Genomic DNA, 23,467 nt, shown 5'->3' with positions numbered 1-23,467 from the left:
AGAAACTAAAAATACGATAGCTGACCTAAGAACCAGAATAAAAATAAGAGAACAGGATAGCTGGGATCAGAAATAGAAGGGTTTATGGCAAGGTTAATGAAATCTCCGACACGACAAAGCCATGCAAAAAGACAATAAAATCAGAGCCTGTCCAAAAGGACCAACAGCCAAATAACAGGAGCTCTGAGAGTAAAGACCAGGGAAAACGAGGCAAAAGAAATTACCACAGGAAAAAAAAATACAAGAAAACTTTCTGGACCAGAAGGACAGAACTTTCCTCATTGAAAGGTACACAGGCTTCTGACTCAATGAAAGAACCAGAGCCACGCCAAAGCACACCTTCATGAAATTTTAGAACTCAAGGGGTGATGAGAAGCTCCTAAAAGTTTTCAGAGGGAAAATTCCATTCATTTACAAAGGGTCGGGAATCAGATCCTTTGTACATGAACTCTCAATAGCAATGGTAGAAATTAAAAACAAAGAACAAAGCCTTCAAAATTCCAAGGGAAAATTATTTCCAGCCTGACATCCTACAACCAGTCCAGCTATCAATCGAGAGTGTGGGTAGGAAAGGCATTTTTAGACATGCAAGGTCTCAAAACTTTTTTTCCCTGTGCCCTTCTCAAGAGGCTTTACCAAATGGAGAAGCAAACCAAAAAAGAAGAGATCCATCTAAGAAACTCAGGAGAAGGAGGAAGGGAACTCCCAAGTCAAGAGCTAAGCAGCGGGCCTGGAGAAGAGCCAAATGGGAACAAGAGGAGAAAAGGCTCCATGAGGGATCTGACCATGGAAAAAAAAAGAGCCACTGACCTAGGGACTTGCCCTCACTAAGAGGAGTTTTGTAGTTCTGTCAGAAAGTTTAAAGTTCAATCAAGCTTAGTTAAATACAAATCAAACAAACGAAGGGGGGGAGGGCAATTATCAACTGCAAGAGAAATCAAATGTGAAAGGAAACATAGTCATGGTGTACTACACGGCTTGGATACGCACGTTTCTTACAGTGTCATAATAACATAAACACTATTGCCTTAACCCTACTGTTCACTGCCCTGCACCTGTGTCGGCAGGATGGGGGAGGACGAGAGAGGGTGTGAGGCAGGCACATGCCCGCACACACTGACGTGTGGGGAGGTGGGGGTGGCAAAGCCAGCAGGCGCAAGAACCAAACCCTACGGTGTGGGGAATGAAATCCACAGACACCGCCTTCCGAAACTCAAGAAATGACAGGATACGTGTGTTATTTACAAACACAGAGGTAAGTACTGAAATCCTCCAGCTACAAGAACTGGCAGTGGTCTCCTGCGGGAACAGGCACAGGAGGAAGGAGTGGGGCAGGGTGGTGCGCGTTTCTGCATAACAAGTGTTGAGGCTACAGACTTGACTTTTTAAACTATGTATGTATATTATTAAAAAAAAAAAATTAAAGCCCCCATGATGGTTTAAAATTCCCATCTGGCCCATTTTCAGGCTTCACGTATGTCAGGGAGCACAGAGATCCCAGGGTAAATACTGAGTTACTGGTTGGAAACGGACACACAACTTTCAAAAGACTGCTCGCCATCACCCCCACAGGTCCAGGAGGCCGACCCCCAGGGTCTTCAGACAAGTCAGTTAGCTCTGGATGCAACTTCTCTTTAGGGTGTGTTCATATATTATTTCCTCCCTGGGCAAGGCTGTTAGAAATAAACGACTGTTTTTCCTAAGTCAAAAACCTCAAACACGGCCTTCGCTGGAGGAGAGTTCACGTGTCTCCCAAAGTAATTACGGAAAGATCATTTCTAAGGTTGTGACGGTTTGAACACTGGACTTGGGGTTTAATGTAAAGTTTAAACTAAATAACCAGGTGTGTTCTAAAATCAGGCACATGCTTTTCTCCCTGATGGGACGCGGCTAACAATCCATGGAAGAAGCCGGCATGGATGAAAATCCTACCGAGCTCGCAGGTGTCCACACTATTAAACCACCAGGCTGGAGCTCCACACGGCGACTCGCCCTCTTCCAACCTTTCAAGCATCCTTTAGGAACCAACGCCCCGTGACCTGGCAAATCGTTAGTGAGTGGATAAGTGAACAAAGCAGGAGTGCTTCCACACCCACTCCTTCTGCAGAGAACTGGCCCTGCCCTGCCCTCCAGGCAGTGGTGGCCGCCCTCACCTGGCCCACACCAGCAGGACAAGGGGTCCCATCTAAGAAGACATTCCAATGTCTGTCAATGTCACCTACATGGGCCTACTTAGACAAAGAAGATAAAATGGCTTGGCACTCCTAAGAGGACACTTTCACCCTGCTTTTCCTGGTTTGGAAAGGCAGGGCTTGTGTTTACTTCAGCAACAGAAGGGCAGATAAGAAGCTGGGCACGGTGACTCGGTCCAGTGGCCAAGGGAAGCCCATGAAGAGAAAGGAAAGGAAGGCGCATCAGGGAACATTCGAGAATTCCCACCAACAATGTGGGGTCGGGCTGTTTTCCTAACCTCTTCTCACAGAGCAGGAATTGTGTGCTCTTCTCTGTCTCGGACGGAAGCCCCCAAAAGATCAGAAGCCTTGAAGCGTCCTCTCGACACTCACGCCGCACCTCCTACCTCAAGATGGGGTTGGCACCCCAGCCTGTCTTGGGCCTGCTCCCCACCTTCCTCCACCGGGTGGGCAGGGAGGCCTGACTGAGAGCCAATTACAGACGCGAGGGTCTGCTGGTGTGAGAATGGGGTGCGTGTCCATCCCTCAGGAGCTCACAGCTCCTGTTCACACGCAACCCTGACTCCAGGCAGTGAGAGCCCCCGCGTGGAGGCGCAGCCGTGTCTCTGAACCTGCTGGAGGGTGACGACAGAGACCCCTCCTGCCCTCTGCGCCTCAGTTTCCTCATCTGTCAAAGGTGAGGGCTGAAGGAGAGGATGCCTTCGAGGACCCTCAACACCACCCAACATCTACCACTCCCCGGCCCCTCAACCACCGGCACCCAAATATGTGGCGGTGCTGGTAGGTCTCCTCCTGAGAAAGCGCTGGAAGGTAGGGCCAGGCGTGTCCTCCACACCAGGCACAAGTCTGGCCTCCACCCAGCAGGGAATTCTTCAGACACTGGCTGCCTTACGGGAGGGACTGAGGAGAAAAGGCTGCCTGGCCCTTTTCTGCCCATCACAGCCCTGTGCGCTCAGCAGGCGTCAGTACCCATCACACCACGTTAACCAGGCAGAGCTCCGGCACCAAGTGCTGGGAGGGGGATCTGGGCTCGGCTCACAGCACAGGAGCCAGAGCAGCTCCACCCACCAGGCCTCCCACCCACGGCTCAAGGCCAGAAGCCCAGCTCTGCGGGGGGGCGGGGAGAACCTCACCTTGGGCAAGGTTCACCTTGGGCTCTCCCCACAGAACCATTTTCAGGATTAAATGGGAACCCAGTGAGAGCAGCTAGTACAGTGATTGCTGTGATTTTTTTTTTTTGGCTCTGCATTTATCAGAGGCTAGCTGGTTCCAAAAAATGTACATGGCTACGTGGAAGAAGTGAGCCTCGGGCTTCTGCCCCAGTGGCAGCCACCACGCCCTTAGACAGACAGCCTGATGCCACTGATGAGCGTCCGTGTACACGGCCTTTCAGCTGGGGCCTGGGCACCGCAAAGCAATGTCGGGCCCCCAAATCCTCACTGGTCAGCGGGGAGACAGGTACAACCCCCACCAGTGGGTTCAGAGGGAAAAGTGAATCACTCATAGTGGACTTGGACGAACAGCCCAGTGCATCCACCAGGCAGAGGTACAGACAGAAACCCAAAAGGAAGGTGACCTGAGGAGGGACAGAGAGCAGGTGCAGCAGAAGCTGGCTGGAATCCCGGCCTTGCAATGAGGCCGCAAGGACCCTTCTCCGCTGCTCGAGGACGAGCATGCTCCCGTGCGGCTGGAGGTGGGCCACAACTGCCAGGATACAAAGTTCTTCAGCGCCTCCCTCCACGGTTTGGGGGGTTTCTGTTCCCTCCACCTGCGCTGCCCCATTCCCGCACCTCACGGTCCCACTGGCTGGGTCAGCAATACCACCCTCGTTACAAGTCACAGAAAACCAGCCTCGCCAACAGGACGCCATGGGATTCCCGCTTCCCTCAGCTCGCCCTGCGGGCCAGCTCGATGAGAGGGATGCCAGCCGCGCTGGCTGCGGAACCTTCGGCCGGGAGGGCTGTGTCAAGGAGCTGACCCCATAACCTGGGCAACGTCACCTCTCCATCCCCTCATGGGTACAGGGCTGGTCCTTCCCCATGCTGCACCCGTGCCCAGCTCACTCTGGAAACACAGCGCATCTGTGCCGTTGGGGACAACCATGGGTGGGCCCATCATTCTCCTTTTCGTCTTCCATGTACTGCCTTTCTCTGTTCCCATCTCCTGTGCCTGTCTCAAGCCCGGCAGGGACATCCACAAGTACCACCTAATCCTGCCCAGAACTGGAGCTGAGGACAGAAGGAGGGAGGAAGACAAAGTCAAGAGCCAGCCATGCCCACTGTCTCCCCGCCCCATCCCAGGCAAAGCCCTCCAGCCCTAAGACCCGGCCCAGCTCCTCTCTGCTGTGAAACCTTCCAGGCAGAACCAGCTTGCCCTGCTCTGTATCTACAGCACTCTGCATTAGGTCCCTCTGATCACACCCTTTGTGGCTGCTGGATAATGGCCCCAGAGATATCCACACCCCAATCCCCAGAACCTGGAGTGTGACCTCAGATGTCAGAAGGGACTCTGCAGGTGTGATTAAAGATCCTGAGATGTGGGGATGATCCCACCTTATGCGGGTGGGCTTTACATGTCATCACAAGTGTCCTTTCAGGAGAGAAGCGGGGGAGAACTGACACAGGTGAGGAGAGGTGACGATGCAAGCAGAGAGGCAAGGAAGCGGCCACGAGCCGAAGGGCGCAGGCGGCCCCTGGAATCTGAAAAGGGCGAGACACCACCGTCGCCTGGAGCCGCAGGGATGCTGAGCTGGACTCCTGACCTCCAGGACCGTGGGAGCAAGTCATGCTGTCTTAAAACAGTAGGTCAGTGGCAGTGGTCACAGCAGCCACGGGAGACTAATACACTTACACATTGTATATCATCATCAGAATCCTCTGCCCAGAATGAAGCCACCTTGGGCTCACTTCTGACACTCGAGAGACATCTGTGAATGGTCAGTTCATCAACGTGCACATGCACATGGCCTGGATCAGCCCTTCAGAGTAAGTCATCACATGGTACCAAGTGAGGTACCTTCCTTAAGAAACCCCACCTGCCATCTGTGAGATTCTATGAGTGGAATCATGCCCTGGGTTCAGAGGGCTTTTCCACCAAAAAGAACATCCCCTTCCCTTCCCTGTCCAAGAAAAGATTCTTCCGAAAAAGTGTTGTGGAGGGAAGGAGAGCAGGAGAGATTAAGACACTAACATATTAAGCTGCCTACCCACAATTAATGCCTTAAGTGGATTGGCTTATCAGACTGTTTGTGTTGCCAATTTCCCAGGAAAGTCCAAAGGAAGGAGATGGTCAGGTGGGGAGGGCTGGGTGCATGACAGAGTGCTGAGTGAGGGCAGAGTGAGGAGCCCGAGAAGTCGGGGTGCAGGGGCTATGCCCTGGCGGTCTCTGCAGCCTGGCTTCATGCCGTCCAGCCCTGCATAGGCGCGTGTGGGCACCGTGGGCACACCAGTACCAGTCACTTGGCTTTGTTTCTTGGACTCCAAATGTTTTCTGCTGCTGACTCGCATAAAATGACCCATTTTTTGACAGTTCTCTCCCTGCTGCCACTTAATTAGTTTCCTAACCAATTATTCCCAGCTGCTCACTTTCCTAAAACCCAAAGTCACTCCACTCCTGTCTCTGCATGAGAGCCAGAGCTGCCCAGCCCATTACCACAGACGCTCACCCTCCAGGCCACAGTTGCAGCTGCCACAGAAGTCCCCCCACAGCTCTGAAGACCTCCAACAAGGACACCCACCACTGCCTCAGCTGCTATCCCAGCGCAGAGTGAGGGCCACAGAACTCCCTCCCCCAACTCAACAAAACTGCTGCTCCAACCGCCCCCATCACCTCCTCCCATCATTGAAAGAGCTGTGTGCGTGCTGCGGGCCGGACAGGGGAACCAAGTGGACAAGAGGACGTAGAACCTCCTGCAGCCTCCTCTGTTCACAAGTCGTATGTGTCCCCTCAGCAGCTGCGGGCACCCTGGGAGAAGCAGAGAGAAGACCGTGGGTTCTCACTAGGCTCAGGGGCACCAGACACAGGCAGGTAGCTGATCCCTATTCTGCTGTCCTTGACTCAGCACTCAGGCAATTGGGAAGGAAGGAAAGTACACGGGACGGTCCCAGTAACACAGAAAGGCACTCACGGGGCAACCCGGTCACCAAGTCCTCTCACTCTGGTCTGAAAGTCAAAGAAGGAGGATTCCCGGGGGGCGGCGTTCTTAAACGTTTACGACAAAGACTCAAGCGCAGAGTCAAGGAGGACAGCAGACCGATTCCCCACTCGGTCAGCCAACAGGTGCCGAGCTTCTCCCACAGCCGCGTGTATTATGTAAGGTCCCACCTATGCAGGCAAATAGCAGCCTCTGCCTCGAGGTGCTCACTGCCCTGTAGAGGGAGACCCACACGGAAACATGCGCCCTGGGGACAAGGGACAGAGGAAGGAGATCGGTCTGACCTGGACCCACCTGGGAGTGGTGCCTGTGTCTTCTCCTGGTTCTTGTGAATGATTCAGGGTTACCTGTAGAGCCTTCCTAGCCCACCTGGCAGGTATGTATTTGCTCCCTTCTACCTGACCCTCTGCAGCCACTCATTCCCATGTGTTCTTCTCTAACTTCTTTCCTCTACAAGGCTCAGGCCACCAGGTGACAGACCCTAACACTGAAAGCACAGAACATCTGCCCTGCCCCAGACTCAGGCCCCCCATGCTAACAGTTAGCCCTTCCCTTTGGGACGAGGCAACCAGGAACCTGACTGCTTGCCCCACACCTACTGATTGAGCCCCTCCTCGCTGGGTTTCCCCAGCCACAAATGGACATCTGGACCAGCTCATCTCTAGAAACCTCTGTTCTTCATCCCAAACAGCCCCATAATTAACTGCTGGTGGCCTCCATCCCCCAGCTGTTCCATACTGAGAAATGTCAGCCAAGTCAGCATGCAGAGTGGTAAATGCCAACAAAAAGCTACCAGAGGCAGAACGCTGCACCTTCCAACAGACACCAGGCTCAGACATCGTAACAAGCCCGTGTCTCCAAGCTCCTCCTCAACTCAGTAAAAAGGAGGGGAGTGCAGGGAAGGACTTAAAGTTCGGCCACCAGTTTCCAGGGAACAACATCTGTACACAGGGATGCTTCATTCTAATGGGTGAAGTCTCCTGCGTCCCAGTGAGTCAAACTTGAGGAAAGAAGGCATGTGACACTTGTGAGTTTCACCGCTAACCCCTGACCTTTTGACAAGAAGGCTGTGCTGTCAGTTGGGAGGGGTTCCCAGTCCCAACTGGGTTCATCTTGCCCTTCCTTGCTCACTCACTGTAACATTTCCAAGTAACTGGAAGTTGACCCAAAGATGCTCTAGGGCAAAGCGGCCTGCAGGAAGCCCAGAGGCAGAGCTCAGGGTCCTCTCTGCACCCACCCCTCATGCTGTCATCCACACCCGCCCCAAGAGACTACACACACCTCCAGCCAAGGAAGCCCTTGCATACAGAATACACATTTACAGACTCTATTTTATCCGCAACATACGTAAGGGTCATTAAGGAATTAAATGCTACAACATCCCTCCCAAAGAGGTGAAAATGATGTGTAGCTTGTCATGATTAAGTAAAGATAGGGTAAGCCCCCTATCTACAGCCCCCAAGTCTAGAAAATTAAAGCAGGCAGGAGTAAAACACCTCAACACCCTGGAATCACCTTCTAGACAGCCCAGCGGGTGCATGACTCCTGAGCTCTCCCCCAGGCTGAGCCACTGAGGGTGGAGAGCCACTCTCTGCTTTTCCTCACGAACAACAGCCCCTGCAGAGGCCTCAGAGTTTACCTTGAAAGATGGGTGTTGTTCACACATCCAGCAACACTGGCAAAGCACTTACCGCTTCTGCAAATGTTTTTTTAAAAGTTCATTATTTTGGAAAACTAAGTTAATTAAATGGTCGACACAGAAGAGGTGCCTTGCTCATGCAGGCTAGTGGACTGGGCCTTCAGACACCCAGATGATTCTACCTCAGAAGCAGGTCTGTCCAGTCAAGGCATATTCTTCTCTGCAGCTGGGGGGTGGGGTGGGGGGGTGGTGAAGGAGGGGTGGGAGTATCCCACAATTTCAACTAAAGTAGCGCCAGACTGTATCAGTTTTAAAACTTGTATTAAGTTTCTGTGCAGAATTCCACTGAAAGACAGAGGTCTCCCAACCTGTCTGTGACAGCACCAGGAGGCCCAGTGGAACGTGGTGCATCTGCAGGGCCCGGGAACGGCTTCTGCTCTGTAACAGCCCGCATCTTGCTCACAGGCTAGCGTAAGGATGAGAACACTTCCAAGTTCAAAGCTATTTTTCAAAACTACCAGTTTTACCACGGCAAGCACAGGACTGCAGAAGAGCAGCTGAGCAGAGGAAGGGACGGAAGGAAGCCCAGGTTCACTGTGGGCCCAACACCACCACGAGGTTTCTGTGGAGGGAAATCAGGCAGGGAGGAGGCCCTGCTCAAGGACACTCAGTCAGAAAGAGAGGAACCAGAGTAAAACCCTTAGTTACTGGACCCCAAACCAACGCTCTCTCCCTACACCCTTCAGTTTCCCGGCACCCTGACACAGCAGGCCTGCCTCTGTGCCCTGGAGGCTGAAACTGCGTGGAAAAGTACGAAGGCCGAAGCCAGGCCAAACACATGACGGGTTTAAAAATAAATCTAAAGACATGAGACTAATCCGTAAAACATCAGACGTGGGGAAGCTTCTCCGCAGCTCAGACCGGCACGGAGCTGAGTACTGTTCTGATTTCTACACATCTCTGAACGTACGTCCACACACCCGGACTACAGGCCTGAAGTTAGTTTAGTTCAGCGAGCTGGAAGGCACATGAGAACCTCCTAGAGCTGCACAGACCCGAGGGGTGGGCAGGAGGCCAAGAGCCAGCCTGGCCCTCGGCCAGCGCCACCTCCCACACGGCACGCAGAGCCGCCCATCACTAGACACAGCAGGGGAAGGACCCCGTCATTCTCCCAGAAGGCGTCTCACCAGTTCACAAATCCCAGTTCTGTCACTCGTAAGTTGAGTGATGCCACCATCTCTCGGGGCCTCAGTTTCTTCCGTGAAACAGAGTAACAGTATCTGTCAAGCAATACTGACGTGACCATCACGTTAGAGGTCGTGCCTGAAGAACAAACACAGAGCACCGGGCTGAGCATGTGCCCCCTCCCCAACCCTGTGACCAGCAGGACGGTGGCCAAGGCCCCCTCTCTCCTCCTAGAAGACTCCTCTGACTCCCCAGTCATCCACTGCCCTGAAGAGCATGCGCACTGAGGTTGGCTTGGTATTTAACCTTCACGCGTCCACGTGGGTCCCAACAGGCTGTGAGCGTCACCGTGAGAGGAACCTTCTTTTGGCCGTGTGTTCTCCCCCCACGGCCCTTTGCTACGGACACAACAGCCACTGTGGTTACCACTGACTCAGACGCATCGGCCTGCCTAGCAAGGGGGAGGAGAGCCAGCGCTTAAAGCAGGGCTTCTCCAATGTCTGTGCTTCTTAAAATCGCAGGAAATGGTTATTTAAACTGTGGCTACCTGGGCCTTGCCCTCAGGAGGTTCTGAGCAGGGGATGCGATGGGGACTCAGCTGCAGAGGAGCGAGAGAACCTCAAAGACAGTCCCCACTGGCAGCAGGGCCAAGGTGAGTCCCTCCCCATGCTCCCCTGGGGCCCAAATTCATTGAGAATGAAGTAGGCAAACGTCCTGGGATCAAAGCAACCTCCAAGACTTGGTCCTACAGGAAGGAAAATGTAAAGGAGCCAGAACCCTACCCTGTTAGCACTCAGCATCCTCTGAAGAGCGTTCAGACCAAGCCCACCACTTCACATGCGAGCACAGACCCCAAGGGTGACTTCTCAGGCTGGAGCGTCTCCTCCTAGGGGGCTGAAAACCCACAGCTGCCCTCGAACAAGGCACCCAAGGGCGAAAAGTGTTCTCCCTGCTATGTGTAGGGATGTGAAGCACACTGAAGCCCTTGCAGCATGGCCCCTGTGAAGGCGCAAAGCTCTGGTCTGTCCTGACTTTCTAGGACTCTCAGGGCAGAGGATGGGGGAGACACCCCACACACCTGCCGTGGAAGCATGGGTACAACCTCTACACGCTTCCCACAAAGGAAAGACCCAGGGTCAGTTTGTTTCAGAGCAGAAAGAGTTCAACAGCATTAGACCTGCCAGAATTTTGTTTTTTTTTTTTTTAAATAAGGAGATTCTGGGACTTCCCTGGTGGTCCAGTGGTTAAGACTTCGCACTCCCAATGCAGGGGGCCTGGGTTCAATCCCTGGTCAGGGAACTAGATCCCACATGCCGCAGCTAAGACCCAGCACAACCAAATTAAATAAATAGATAATTTTTTTAATAAAATAAAATAAAGTAAGGAGATTCTGACATATGCTCTGACATGAATGAACCTTGAGGACATTATGCTAAGTGAAATACGCCAGACACAGAAGGACAAATACCATATGACCCACTTACAGGAGGTCCCTAGAGTCCTCAAATCCGTAGAGGCAGGAAGCAGAAGGGTATGTGGTGGGGGCTGGGGGAGGGATGGGGAGTGAGGGCTTAACGGGGACAGAGTTTCAGCCTAGAAGATGGAAGGGGTTCTAGAGAGGGATGGTGGTGATGGCTGCACAACAATGTGAACGTGCTTAATGCCACTGAACTATAATCTTAAAAATGGCTAGGGCTTCCCTGGTGGCGCAGTGGTTGAGAGTCCGCCTACCAATGCAGGGGACGCAGGTTCGTGCCCCGGTCCGGGAGGATCCCACGTGCCGTGGAGCGGCTGGGCCCGTGAGCCATGACCGCTGGGCCTGCGCGTCCGGAGCCTGTGCTCCGCAGCGGGAGAGGCCACAGCAGTGAGAGGCCCGCGTACCGCAAAAAACATAACAAAACAAAAATGGCTAAAATGGTGTATTTTGTTGCACATATTTTACCACAGTTTAAAAGCAAACAACAACAACAAAACATGTTTTGGCCTGGCTTCCAGGAGGAGAAAGGAAGAGAAGACGAAATCGAGAGACAAGGCTGCCAGAGCTCATCGGACACAGTCCCCCAGGAGCCCCAGAGCCTCACAGCCCAGCGGCTCCACCTGAAACTCGGGGCCCTGGATCCCCCTCTGGATGAGGAGCTTCTTCAGGAAAGCCTTCTAGTGACCCCAGCACCTTAGCTTTACATCAGTCCCCAAAAGCTCAAGGAAAGTGGCAGAATTTGGTAAACAAACAGGCAGAGCACAGAGGGAAAAACAAAAGCAGAGGAGAGAGAGAGGCAGCAGCCTGGGTTTCTAGATTCTTCACTCTGTCCACTCCTGAAGAAACAGAGGCGCAGCCAAACTATTCAGGCTCCCACTTGTCTGTGAGGCTGCCCTGAGCCCACCTCACCTCGGCCTGCGTTTGAGATTTTTTTTTTTCCTTTTTTGGGCAATTTGCCTCTCCTCCACACCCAACGGTTACAGGGTATGTGGGTGTATCGAGAAAGAAATTTCCCAAAAAAGGAAAAGTGACTCCCGGAGGTTAGTCCCATCTCAGAGCTGCCTGGAAGAGAAGGCAACAGTCACCCCGGGAGCCAGACTAGCCTGAGGCCCCAGACCCAGCAGAAGAGCCCACGCAGGAGGGCCCCTCGATACAGCCCTCCAGGCAGGCGCTGACCCGGGGACTGCAGCCCTCCTCCTCCGGGCCTCCTGGCCACCACGATGCCCCTCCGGGTCCCCGCCCTATGCTCTGGAGCGCATCCTCCCTTCTGCTGAGGAACCGCTAAGAGCTTCGATGCAAAGCGCACCTAACCCCTCCCCCAGGAGCGCCCAGGCCCCCCCCCACCCCCGCCCCGCGCTGAGACAGAGATCCTGCAGCAACGCATTTACAAACGTTTACGAGGTCTGCGCTACCCAAACCCCAGGTCAGATAATACGAAGGTACCAAAAACGTATCCAAAAACTATCGGGGGCCCAGCACTGACGAAAAAAGGTACCATCCGGTAGGTAAGATAACATTTAAGCAAATGAAAACAAATAGTAATACTGTATAAAAGTCCAAATAACAATTTGAAACAGATTGTCACTAAGTGTTAAGGTCCCAGCCATAAAACGCTAATTTATTACATGCAGTAGATTCGCTGGGGAGGGATGGGGCGGGTGGGGGAAGGGGGAGAGCTAAAGCTAAACTTGGCAGCAGTGGCACGATCAGCAGTGGCTACCGGCTGCTCAGAGCTGCTGCTCTTGGAGACCAACACCAAGATGGGCCTATTATACAGGTACAGAGGTCTGAACTGCCCTGAGCTGCCACAGGAAGCGGTGCCTATCCACTCCCCGGCAGAGAGCCACACAAGCAGTTCTGCTGGCCCTGTGGTCGTCTGATGTGCAAGAACACCCCACAGAAACCCCTCCCCACCAGGAACAGGCCCATCCTATTCCAGGCGCAGCACGCACCATCCCAGCCAGCAGGCTAACCCTGCCCATCACCTCCCTCACTCCCAGGAAATCTGAGGGGTAGGGCCTTCTGAACCTTTTAAGAACCGGGATGATAGCAAGTCAAACAATTAAAAAAAAAAAAAGTAAGCCACGGACCAGGTCACACAGGGTCTCTCAGCCCAGCACTGTGGACTTGGGGCTGGATCACCTTCTGCTGTGGGGCCATCCTGGGCATCACACTCTGTTTCGCAGCACCCTGGCCTCCACCCACTAGACGCCAATAGCACCTCTGCACCCTCGTGCAGCTGTGAGACTCAAAGATGACTCCAGACATTGCCGGGCAGCCCCGGGAGGCACAAGGTGCCCAGTTGAGGACCACGGCTCCACTTCTAGGTACTCAGAGAGGAAAATTCTGGCACGACTGGAACTTGGTTCACACACAAGTCTGCACGCATGGTGTTCTGCTCCAGGTGGAGGCGGGAGTCTAGGCTTCAGGAAAACTGGCCTCTGGGTTGGGGAGCGGCCACGAAGAACAAGGCCTGACGCAGACCACGGGGTGGGAGAGGCCACTCCAGCCCCACAAGGAGGAGCCCACCCGCAAGCCCCCACGGCAACGGCCGCCAACGCCAACCACCGGGCGGCCGGCACCTGACCGTCCCTCAGCAGCCTCCTCGCGCACACGGCCCGGAGGCTTCCTCAGAACTTCCCCCACGGGGCCTTCCTAACGCAACAGGGAAAACCACGCCGCTCTAAAGGTATTTCAACACAACTGCTACTCTTTCCTGTCACTCACAGAAATGATGCCCCTTCACCTCGGGAGGGCCGTGTCCCTGCACTGCAGTCTGGGCCACAGAGCAGCACCGGTCAGTCTCTTCATCCCCACGGGGATCTGCCAGAGTGACCTGAGCCCATCCCTCCACTCTGGGCACCCCGAACACCCTCTCCGCAGCCCCGGTTTTCCCCGGCTTCCTTCTTCTCCATGGCTGGCACGTCCCACCTCCGCCCGAGCAGCACAGGACGGGCAGGTTGTGGGGAGACCGGAAGGCACGGCCGGGTGTCGCCCACGGCTCACAGTCCCAGTCGTGCAGGAGCAGCTCTCGGACAAGCGTGTGCTGTGCATTTGTGCCCAGCAGCCGCCCTCAGGCTCGTGCAGCTGAAGAGAACCATGGACTATACCGGACTCCAGCTGGACCTAAAGAAAGATTTCCTGACGAGAAGAATCAGCCTCCAAGCCGAGTCCAGAAAATTCTGTTTTTTGGGCTGGTTCATGGCCCGGCCCAGCCTGGATGTCATCCAGTGACCTCCAAGGCCCCTTCTCTATGGTTAGTCTTTGCGGAACTTAACAGCAGTCAGACAGGCACAGGGAGGACAAAGTAAACCTCCAGGCAGGTCGGAGCCCACCTCCCGCCCCAGGGCGCCTGCTGACATGACGGTCAAGTCAGGAGAACACAGAGGGCAGTGCTGAGTCACCAAAGGAAATGAGTGTCCAGGTGAATCCGCCCCACTGCTCCTGCCTCTAGTAAATTCTACCACCACCGGTGGTACCAACCCAGTCGCCTCAAACTACTCTGGACCACAGACGTTTCCACGGCAAAAACCCTCTGTGGACCACCCACGTTGTACAAATATGCTCATCAGAAAGAATGAAAAAGAAGAAAATTCTTTTTTTGAAGGAACCAATGAGGCAAAATAGTCAACACAGAACTAGGTATCATACCTATTAATTCCCATTCCTAGATATCATACCCATTAACTTGTCCCACAAACAAAATGGAAAACGCATCACAAAGATTAAGACCCCACATGGAAACGGAAACACCGATGGCCTGGTCACGTATCAGCTGTGATAACCACCGAACATCCAAGTGTCCCAACAGACTACAAGGTGCTGTGCTCACACTTCCAGAACCCTGCTCTCACCCCTGCAGCAAGGAAATGAACTCTGAAAGGGGTGGGGTCAACCTGTCTTACATGGTGTGAACAGATGTTCTTGGACAGTCCCAGTTTAACAATGCTGCCCACACAAAGGTACGCACGCACACACACACACACGCCAATGGAACAGGAAAAGGCACTCAAAGCTTCCACCTTCAATCCTTTATAAAGCTTGGAACTCAGTCATACTTTAGATTAGTTAGGACAGACTGATCTCCTTTAGAAAAAAGTCAGGAGACAAAATGGGTGGGAAAAGAAAAGCCAGAATATTCTACCTGGTTGGTAAATACTCATCCAGCCCAGGAAACAAATCAGGTGGGTGACAGGACAGGATGGAGCCCGTACACCCTGGCTCAGTGACCAGAACACTAACCCTGTGGCCAGGAGACCTCTGAACATCAAATACGATGAGCGACACCAATTCCAGCAACGGACCTGAGAGGAGCCCTGCACTACGCACGGATCCGCGGGGGTCAGCTGGCACCCGCCCACCCAGGGCGGCCGCACCTGCTCCCGCGGGCCCGCAACCTCCTCCGCTTCTCTCTAACCAGGCGCTCCTACCACCCTGAACAGAAGTGACTTCCTCCCTCACCGTGACTCTCACCCGTGGCCACTGAAGGCGCCTCGAGGCAAAGGTCGGGGCTGTGAGGGCTGCTGCAACCAGCTGCCACACGGGCTTCCACATCTCCAGCCTCCCGAGCAGAAGCCGAAGCAAGAGCACACAGCTGCCACAAGGCCGACACCACCGCAACGAAGGGGCCTGGCGAAGGCCGGGGCAGGAGAGGGGAGGGGCGGAGGAGGACACTCACCATCTCATCCAGGGCGTAGCGCAAGAGGCCGTGCTCGTAGAGGATGAAGAACCGGCGCTGCCATTTCTGCAACGGAACACAGAGGGTGTCGGGAGGGTTCTGGCCCGTCTCCACTTGCCGAGCCCCTGCGCCTGACAAGCCTGCCTCTGAGGCACGCTGGCTGCACAGCTTCCATTTCTGGGGCCCAGGGGTAGAAGAACAGTGCCTCGTCAGCCAGGATTGGGCCAGTGGAGAGGCCCAAACCACCCAGTGTGTTCCCAATCACTGAGATTTTAAAAGATGCCTGATCTAGTTTAATCTGTAAGCTCCTCAGAAAAAGGAGCAGAGGCAATGTCTGGGTCACCTTTTTGTATTCTTTATGTACCAAGCACAGAGCTCATTACTAATAATGTGTCAATATTAATTTGATGAATTACCTGACATGACATGGGATAACCTGAGAATGCCAAGCACTGATTCCCCACTTTTGAAAAAATCTGGAAAAATGGTATAAAAGGGTTGGTTGTTCCAGTGACCCACAGGGAGGTTGAAAAAGGGAAAAAGCCAGCCGGGCACCAGTATTCACTGAAGGGGACAGAAGTAACAAAAATCAAAACTGAGGAGGGAGGCCAGTGGGAACAACTCTGACATCCAGGGAGGGAGTGACCGGCAAAGGGTGCCCCTGCCCCCTCGCTGCCCTCCACCCAAAGGCTAGGCCACCAGCGGCTGATGGAGGTCCAATGGCACTGACAGTGGAATGGAAAGGCCCTTCCTTTTTGTGGGGGGGAAATGTCTAGAACGTGAGACTGCTGGTCCCCAAATCCCAAAAATCATCATGAAGATCCGTGACCTATTTTCAACATTTCCAAAAGCCCAACAAAATTCATACTTTTACTGGCAATAAGGCCACAAGAACTAACTAAAATATCATGTCTCTTTGCTTTGGGCCAGAATTATATCATTTGTAATAATGATTTTCCCATCAGAAGCTGAAAATGGCAATTCTGTATGACCTAAATACAAAAGAGGAAAGAGGGCTGTTCCCTGGTTACTGCAGCCACTGGAACACAGTCGCTCTGGCTGTCCTCACGCCTGGGTGGCAGGAACAGGGCACTCACATGGCCTTGCAAAGAGGACCTGTAGAGGCTGGGCCACTGGACTCTTCCCAAGAAATATTTCCAAGGCTCCTATTTGTTGTTTTTAAAATTAAAACCCATTCTGGAAGGAAGCCCAAAGATCCCAGATACAAAGCAAGTTCTGTGGGGTACCAAGGCCCCACCCCAGAGTGTAACATTCAGGCTGGGGGCAGCAGAGACCCAGAGGCAGGGCAGAGGCCCTGGGGAAGGGGGCAGGCGGCAGTACCTGGAGGAAAGCGTGTGGAAAAAGAAAGCATGTTTTAATTGGAGTCAAATCCAAAGGGGCTCCCTGACAGAGGAACAAGCCACTGACCCGGGACGATTCTGGTTTGACCATCTCGCTGCTCCAGCTGAGACCTGGCCAAGCAGTAGCCTGTGTCCAGCAGGACCCACCCGGGGCTGGGTGCCCAGGAGAGATGGGACGCAAGCAAAGTTGGCCCTTAAGGCCTGCCTCCCCTCACTCCTGCTCATCTGCTGAGCTCCCAGCTGGGGAGGAAGGGAGGGGAAAGGGGGGGGGGGCTACAGGAAGCAGAACATTGGCCCTGAAAGAACTCGGACCCTAATTAGCATAATGCAAATGTGCGCTGAACTGCCCTTAGGTCTTTTCCATTTAACTGTTTCTAGAGTGGAGCTGACCCACAAAACAGGTAGCACCATGCGAGTGCATCTCTTTTGAATGGAGGGCGAGGCATAATAACTACTGGGACCTGCAAGTTCACCAAATAGGTAGGGGTTCCCTGCTGATCCGCCATCCCAGGATCCACCATTCAACCCCCCATCTCCGTCCTCCACTCGGTCAATCTGCCTTAGGTGGGCCCCTCTCTTGGTGAATTCTCCACCCAAGAATTCACTCTGATGCCCTTACCCGAGATCGGTGCACTGGGTTATCAAAGTCAGTCCCATCTGGAGCCAGGAGCAGCCAGCCACCATAAATGGGTTTTGCCTGGAGGAGAAAAAGGAGGGCAGGTCATCAGTGGCCTTGGACAGTTTCAACGGTCAAGTTAATGACAAGCTGACAAGCGCTCGCTGGAAAAAGAATCCACCTCTGCTCCACACACTCCATGCATCCCATTCCCCAGCCCCAGGCCAAGTTGCCAAGAGAGATGTTGGAGAGCCTCCTGGCAGGTCTGTAGCATCTGCTGTGGGAGAAGAATGCAAACCCAGCAAGAGTCTGAAACACCGGAGAATATAGGAACTCCTAAGAAACAGATACCTCCCCCTCAAGTTTCTTATCAAGCCACCAGGATCAGGGGAAAATGGCATTTTCTTCATAACCATGCGAGTGCCAATATGTGCAGGCACTAGGGATATCATGTGACCAGCACAGTCAAAGCCCCTCATCCTGATGGTACAGAACAGGGCCTGGGAGCAGAGACACTGCTTTAGCGATCATCATTAGCACTGGCCAAAGAATCACCAACTCGCTGGTTGTATGACCCTGGGCTGAAAACCCTTCGAGTTTCTATCTTCCCGTTTGAAAGGTGAGAGTGATGATAATTAATCTACACCTCATGAATCTTATGTGAGGACTGAAGAGACAATCCAAGTAAAACACAGCCCAGCACAGGAATGCAATACAGTGCGGCTACTGGGGAAGAGTCTGGCAGTTCCTCAAAAGGTTAAACTCAGAAATCCCTATGACCCAGAATTCCACTCCTAGGTATATACAACCCCAAGAAAACTGGAAGCAGGTGCTCAAGTAAAAACTTGGACATGACCGTTCACAGCAGCACTATACACAATAGCCGGAAGGTAGAAACAACCCCAATGTCCATAGCAGATGAATGGATAAAGAAAATGTGGTCCATCCAAACAATGTAACGTCATTCAGAAATAAAAAGGCATGAAGTACTGACACGCTACAACATGGTTGAACCTTTCACTTAAAGACGTTATGCTTTAAGTGAAAGAAGACAGACACAAAAGACCACAAACTGCATGATTCCAGTTATATGAAAGGTCCAAAATAAGGAACTCCACAGAAGCAGAAAGCAGATGAGAGGTAGCCAGGATGTGGAGGGAGCAGGAAATGGGGAGTGGCTGCTAACAGGTATGGGGTTTCTTTGGGGGTGATGAAAATGTTCTGGAATTAGACAGTGGAGTCAGCTGCATGAACTTGTGAGTACACTAAAAATTACTAAATCGTATGCTTTAAACGAGTGAATTTTGGGACTTCCCTTGTGGTCCAGTGGGTAAGACTCCACACTCCCAATGCAGGGGGGCCAGGTTCGATCCCTGGTCAGGGCACTAGATCCCGCATGCCTGCCACAACTAGGAGTCCACGTGCTGCAACTAAGACCCGGAGCAGCCAAAATAAGCAAGTAAGTAAATAAATATCTTTTAAAGAGTGAATTTTATGGTATATGAATTATCTCAAAAATTGCACGAGAAAAAATATACCTGAGCACAGCGTGTGGCCTAAAATACTTAATAAATGCTGGCTATTTTTATATTTTTTATATCCAAAGCGTCCCCCTGGCCCCCCAGATACTGGCAGTAGGAGTTCAACAGGAGCTAAAAGATAAAGACAGACACTCAAGACTCCACCTCCCTTTTTTTAAGCCATACCCAGCTCCTGAGAAAGGGCTGGGAAAGGCACAACCAGGCCAATGTGTGCACTGCCCTTTGGAGGGCAGCAACACAAATTAAAGCCCAAACCCTCTGCCTGCTATTTACACACATAGACTATCTCCGGGTAAGCCCTAGGGGTCCTCTTAGCATGCTTTTTATTCAACATTTCCAAACTGGGAGGCCCTGTCACACCACCTCATTTTGAAAAGCTGTGTAGTCTGTGACTCACAGAGGGAAGGTCACTTGCCAGAGGTCACAGAGCATGAGGGGTGAGCCTCTTTTCTTGGCTTCTGCAGGGTCCTCAGGCCCCCAGGGGAAGCACTGGCTTTTCCCTGTGAACAGAAAGAAGGGCTTCGGGCAAGGGGTATGGAGTCGGCTGAAGGAAAGAAGCGAGACTGGCGTTGATGAAACATGGGGGGGCTTCCCTGGTGGCGCAGTGGTTAAGAATCCGCCTGCCAGCACAGGGGACGCGGGTTCGAGCCCTGGTCCGGGAAGATCCCACGTGCCACGGAGCAACTAAGCCCGTGCGCCACAACTACTGAGCCCACATGCCACAACTACTGAAGCCCGCACGCCTAGAGCCCGTGCTCCACAACAAAGAAAAGCCACAGCAGTGAGAAGCCTGCGCGCCGCAAAGAAGAGTAGCCCCCGTACCCTGCGATTAGAGAAAGCCCACACGCAGCAATGAAGACCCAACACAGCCATAAATAAATAAACAAATTAATTTTTTAAAAAAGATATACTAATGTCTATAGGCAGGAAAAAACATTAAAAAAAGAAAAGAAAGCAAGCAACAGGGGAGTGGGTGCTGGCAGGGGACCAAGAGTTAGAGGGACATGACTCAGAAGGACCATGGGGTGTGTGGAATGAAATGCTGCCTGGGAAAGCAGAAGCAAAGAGAATAGAGGTCTGTTTTCTCAGCAAACACCAGCGGCACCCAGCCATCCCCCAGGCATGCGAGCACACTTGGCCTCTCTCTGCACACAGGGCGGAGAGGTCTGTGCTGGGGGACGACCCCATGTGTACCCCGGCCAGGTGACTCCCCCACATGGCCGCTGGGCCTGCAGTTCCCTGACCTGTAAAATCAGGAGGTTAGACCCCAAGGCCGTGTCTCCTCCGTTTCTGTCTGGCTTTGATCGTACATCACCCTCCTCATTTCTGGCTGCAGGGCTTTGGGGCGACTTCACATTATCAGCTACACCTACCTGCCCTTTCCTCAAAAGGGGCAGTGGGAGACCTGCGACTGGCACAAGTCCCTCAGAACCTGGCCCGAAATCAGCATCGTTATTCGCTCAACAACCATCTACTCAGGGAGCCTGCCAGCATCCACCTCACTTGGCCAAGACTTCCATATACGGATCACCCCAAAGGGGACCCATCTCAGGTGGGCAGGTCGTCCTAAAAGGTGGGAAGGCTGGGCCAGTAGAGGGCACAGGGCAAGAAACAAGTACTCTAGCAGCCTGGGAAGTGGGTAACGTTCCACAAGAGCATTTACCAAGGCAAATCCATAGTGACAGAAGGCAGACGGGGGTTGCCCAGGGCAGAGGGGATGGAAGGATTGTGGGGAGTGACAGCTACAGGGTTTCTTTTGGGGATGATGAAAGCATTCTAAAATTGATTGTGATGACAGTTGCACATCTCTGGGAGTATACTAAAACCATCAAATTGTACACTTTAAGTAGGTCAATTGTATATGGTATGTGAAGAATTATCTCAATAAAGCTGTTTAAAAAAAAACATTTACAAATGTTTGTAAGGCAAACATGTAAGGCAGTGGGGAAGCAGAGATAAATAAGAAACTGCTCCTACCTTCATGGGTTCACAGTCCACAGGAAATGTAAACTAATGAGTCCTTCTCCCAAAGCCAAGAAAAGCCAAGTCTAAGCTAAGAAAGCCAAGTCTAAGGAAGCGGGGGGGGGGGGGGGGGGGAAGGTTGCGGGGGCAGGGATTCGCTACGTAAGTTTTCAAGTGACTCTGTGCTCTGCGCCCCCCACCCCCAGCCAGATTTGGGAAACTTCAGTCAAAGAGACAGGGACAAAAGTTTCCAAGGACAATGAGCTGGTCCCCTGGTTTGTAGCAAGCGAGCTAGAACATACTAGACAGCATCCAGAGGGAAGCCCAAGGCAGCAGCTCAGGTCTGCTGGGGCCGGGAGTGGGGCAAAGGGCTAACAGGGCAGACTTGGCGTCCACAGCTGGGTGACGAGAACCTCCAGATGTCCAGTGCGCAACGCTAGGGTCGTCAGGGGACAGGAAGGTACCTGCCACCCTGCACTGCCATCCAAGCAAGCAAACAAACAGGGAACAACCAACCTGTGAGAAGGAGGGTGGCCTGGGGCGGAGAGGACTCGCTGGCACGGGCACAGCTAAAGTGAAGACAGAGGCAGGAGCCCGTCCACCAGTGCAGCGCGGCTTGGCTGCCGCCCTCCTTCAACTCATCAGCACCTGGAACCCCGTCCACAGGCCTGGAGAGCCACACACCAGGACACCCCGCTCTCTCAGGTAACCCCATAGGCATGGAAGGGCGCCCCAGAGGAGCTGCTGCTCCCACTATTTCTCAGACTGTCTAAAAATGGCAACAGCAGACCCAGCCATGCCAGTGAGTCCAGAAACACCCACCACAGCCTCTGTCCCCATGGGAGAGGCTCACAAGCAGACAGAGGTTTTGTAGGGCAGCATTCCTCCCTCTCTTGCCTCATCTTTTCTGGGGCGGGGCGGGGCCTCTGACAGGACCGAAGGCACCCTCTTCCTGGGAGCCCCCCAAAAACCTGACGTACGAACTGTGGCAACCCCAAAGGCGGCTGGCACAGGAAGTGGGCTCTAGAAACTCTTAATGGTATGTAGTTCTGCTGCTGTTTTCTGGCTGGGCAGCTGGGGTTTTACTTTAAGGGGCAGCGGGAAAAGGAGAAGCAGGTAACTCTTGTCAACACTGAGGACCCAAAAGATGGGACTGAGTTCTGCTTCAGGCAGGCCACCTGGGAAGAAGCACCAGACCTGTGCAGAAGTCACCACCTGAGAGCACCCGCTGAGCCTCTTCCCTTCCGATTAAACTGAGCCATGCCCTGCAAACCCAATAAACCAGAGGCTACGCTTCCGGCTGATCTCTGGGAAGAGACTGCTGGTGGCCTAGGCATTCTCCTCAGCCCAAAGCCCTTCTGAAAATGGTCACTGGAAATTTCTGCTTCAAGATAGGGTAGATGTAAATGTTCCCTATGCCTCCCACTAAGTACAAATAAAACCCTGGACACTGTATATAAGACAAACCTAAGAAGACTCGAAAAGATGGAGAGTAGAAGGCAGAGGGGCTGGGAACCTCGAGACCCAAGGAACCATACAGAGGTGTAACGCCCTGGATTTCTTTCTGCCTCACTGTCCCAGACTGGAGTCTGGAGGAGGGGCAACTTGGAAGTGCCAACGGGCGCAGACCAAAAACACAGAAGCCCCAGTAAAGGCCCTATCTGGCTGAAGAACCGGGGAAGAACAACTTGGCAAGACAGAGAACTCTTAGACAATAACTGTCCTACTCCAGCCGGACACCAAAGAACAGAGAGCCACACCCTCACCCCCACCAGCAGAAGCCAGACTTCCCTTTGCCGGCCAAGAGGCGCCCCAGCACCCCTACCAGGGAGGTGTCAGGCAGTCAGGCAGGGAGCTGGGACTTTCAGCCCCACCCAGCAGTAACAGGTCTCCTCCCTCTCCTTCCTGGTACAACGTCAGAGGAGGACACCTGGGGAGCTGAACCCCACACCCTGCATCAGTAACAAGGGATCTCCTGCCTCAAGTATCACTGGAGCCCAAGTGAGGAGCCAGATTTCTACCTCCACCTAAAAGTAAAAGGCAGCAGCCCTGCTTCCCCTGCTGCATCAGTGTTAGAAAAAGCCGACTGAAAGAGAAGGAAGGGTCAAACACAACCTGCAGTCACCTAATGTGACACAAAAATGTCCAGATTTCAATTGAAAAATCACCATGATACCAAGAACCAGGAAGGTTGCAAACTGAATGAACGAAGACAGATGCCAACACCGAGGTGACAGGCATGTCACAGTTATCTGATGAAGATTTAAAACAGCCATGCTAAATGGTTCAACAAGAAATTATGAACATGCTTGGAATAAACAAAAAACACAGATAGCCTGAGCAAAGAAACAGAAGCTATAAGAGCCATACGGAAATTCTGAAACTGAAAAATACAATAACTGAAATTAAAAGTTCAATGGATGGGCTCAACAGCAGAATGATGGGAACCATGGAATGAATCAGTGAGCTGGAATACAAAAGCACAGAAATTACCCAATCAAATAACAGAGAGAAAACAGACTGAAAAAAATAAGTAAGAGAAGAACAGAGTCTCAGGGACCTGTGGGACTATAACAAAAGATCTAACATTTGTGTCATCAGAGTCCTGGAAGGAAAGAAGGGTAGGGTACAAATATACTCAGAGAGAGAATAACTGAAAACTT

At 52.8% G+C, this 23,467-nt stretch overlaps 1 protein-coding gene across 14 annotated transcripts in view; it reads right to left on the bottom strand.

Annotated features, from left to right (window-relative positions):
- The window catches only part of MPRIP (myosin phosphatase Rho interacting protein), a 130,980-nt gene that overhangs the window by 78,094 nt on the left and 29,419 nt on the right, over positions 1-23,467 (bottom strand). For 8 of the 14 annotated variants that reach the window (XR_012328813.1, XM_073798408.1, XM_073798407.1 and 5 more), the window contains exons 2-3: positions 17,305-17,382; positions 15,325-15,501 (exon numbers count right to left, since the gene is read on the bottom strand). The exons of 1 other annotated variant lie outside the window; for it this stretch is intronic. Coding sequence is in view for 12 of the 13 variants with exons in the window: in XM_073798408.1 (XP_073654509.1) it covers positions 15,325-15,501; positions 17,305-17,382 (255 nt within the window). In the remaining variant the exon portion in view is untranslated. Of the gene's footprint in view, positions 1-4,255; positions 4,367-15,324; positions 15,502-17,304; positions 17,383-23,467 lie in introns of those variants that run through there. 5 more of the 14 variants (XM_033848020.2, XM_033848019.2, XM_033848030.2 and 2 more) reach the window with 2 other exon arrangements.

This window comes from Tursiops truncatus, chromosome 20, assembly GCF_011762595.2.
Source record: "Tursiops truncatus isolate mTurTru1 chromosome 20, mTurTru1.mat.Y, whole genome shotgun sequence".
In the NCBI taxonomy this organism is placed as follows: domain Eukaryota; kingdom Metazoa; phylum Chordata; class Mammalia; order Artiodactyla; family Delphinidae; genus Tursiops; species Tursiops truncatus.
This window is presented reverse-complemented; position numbering and strand designations above follow the sequence as displayed.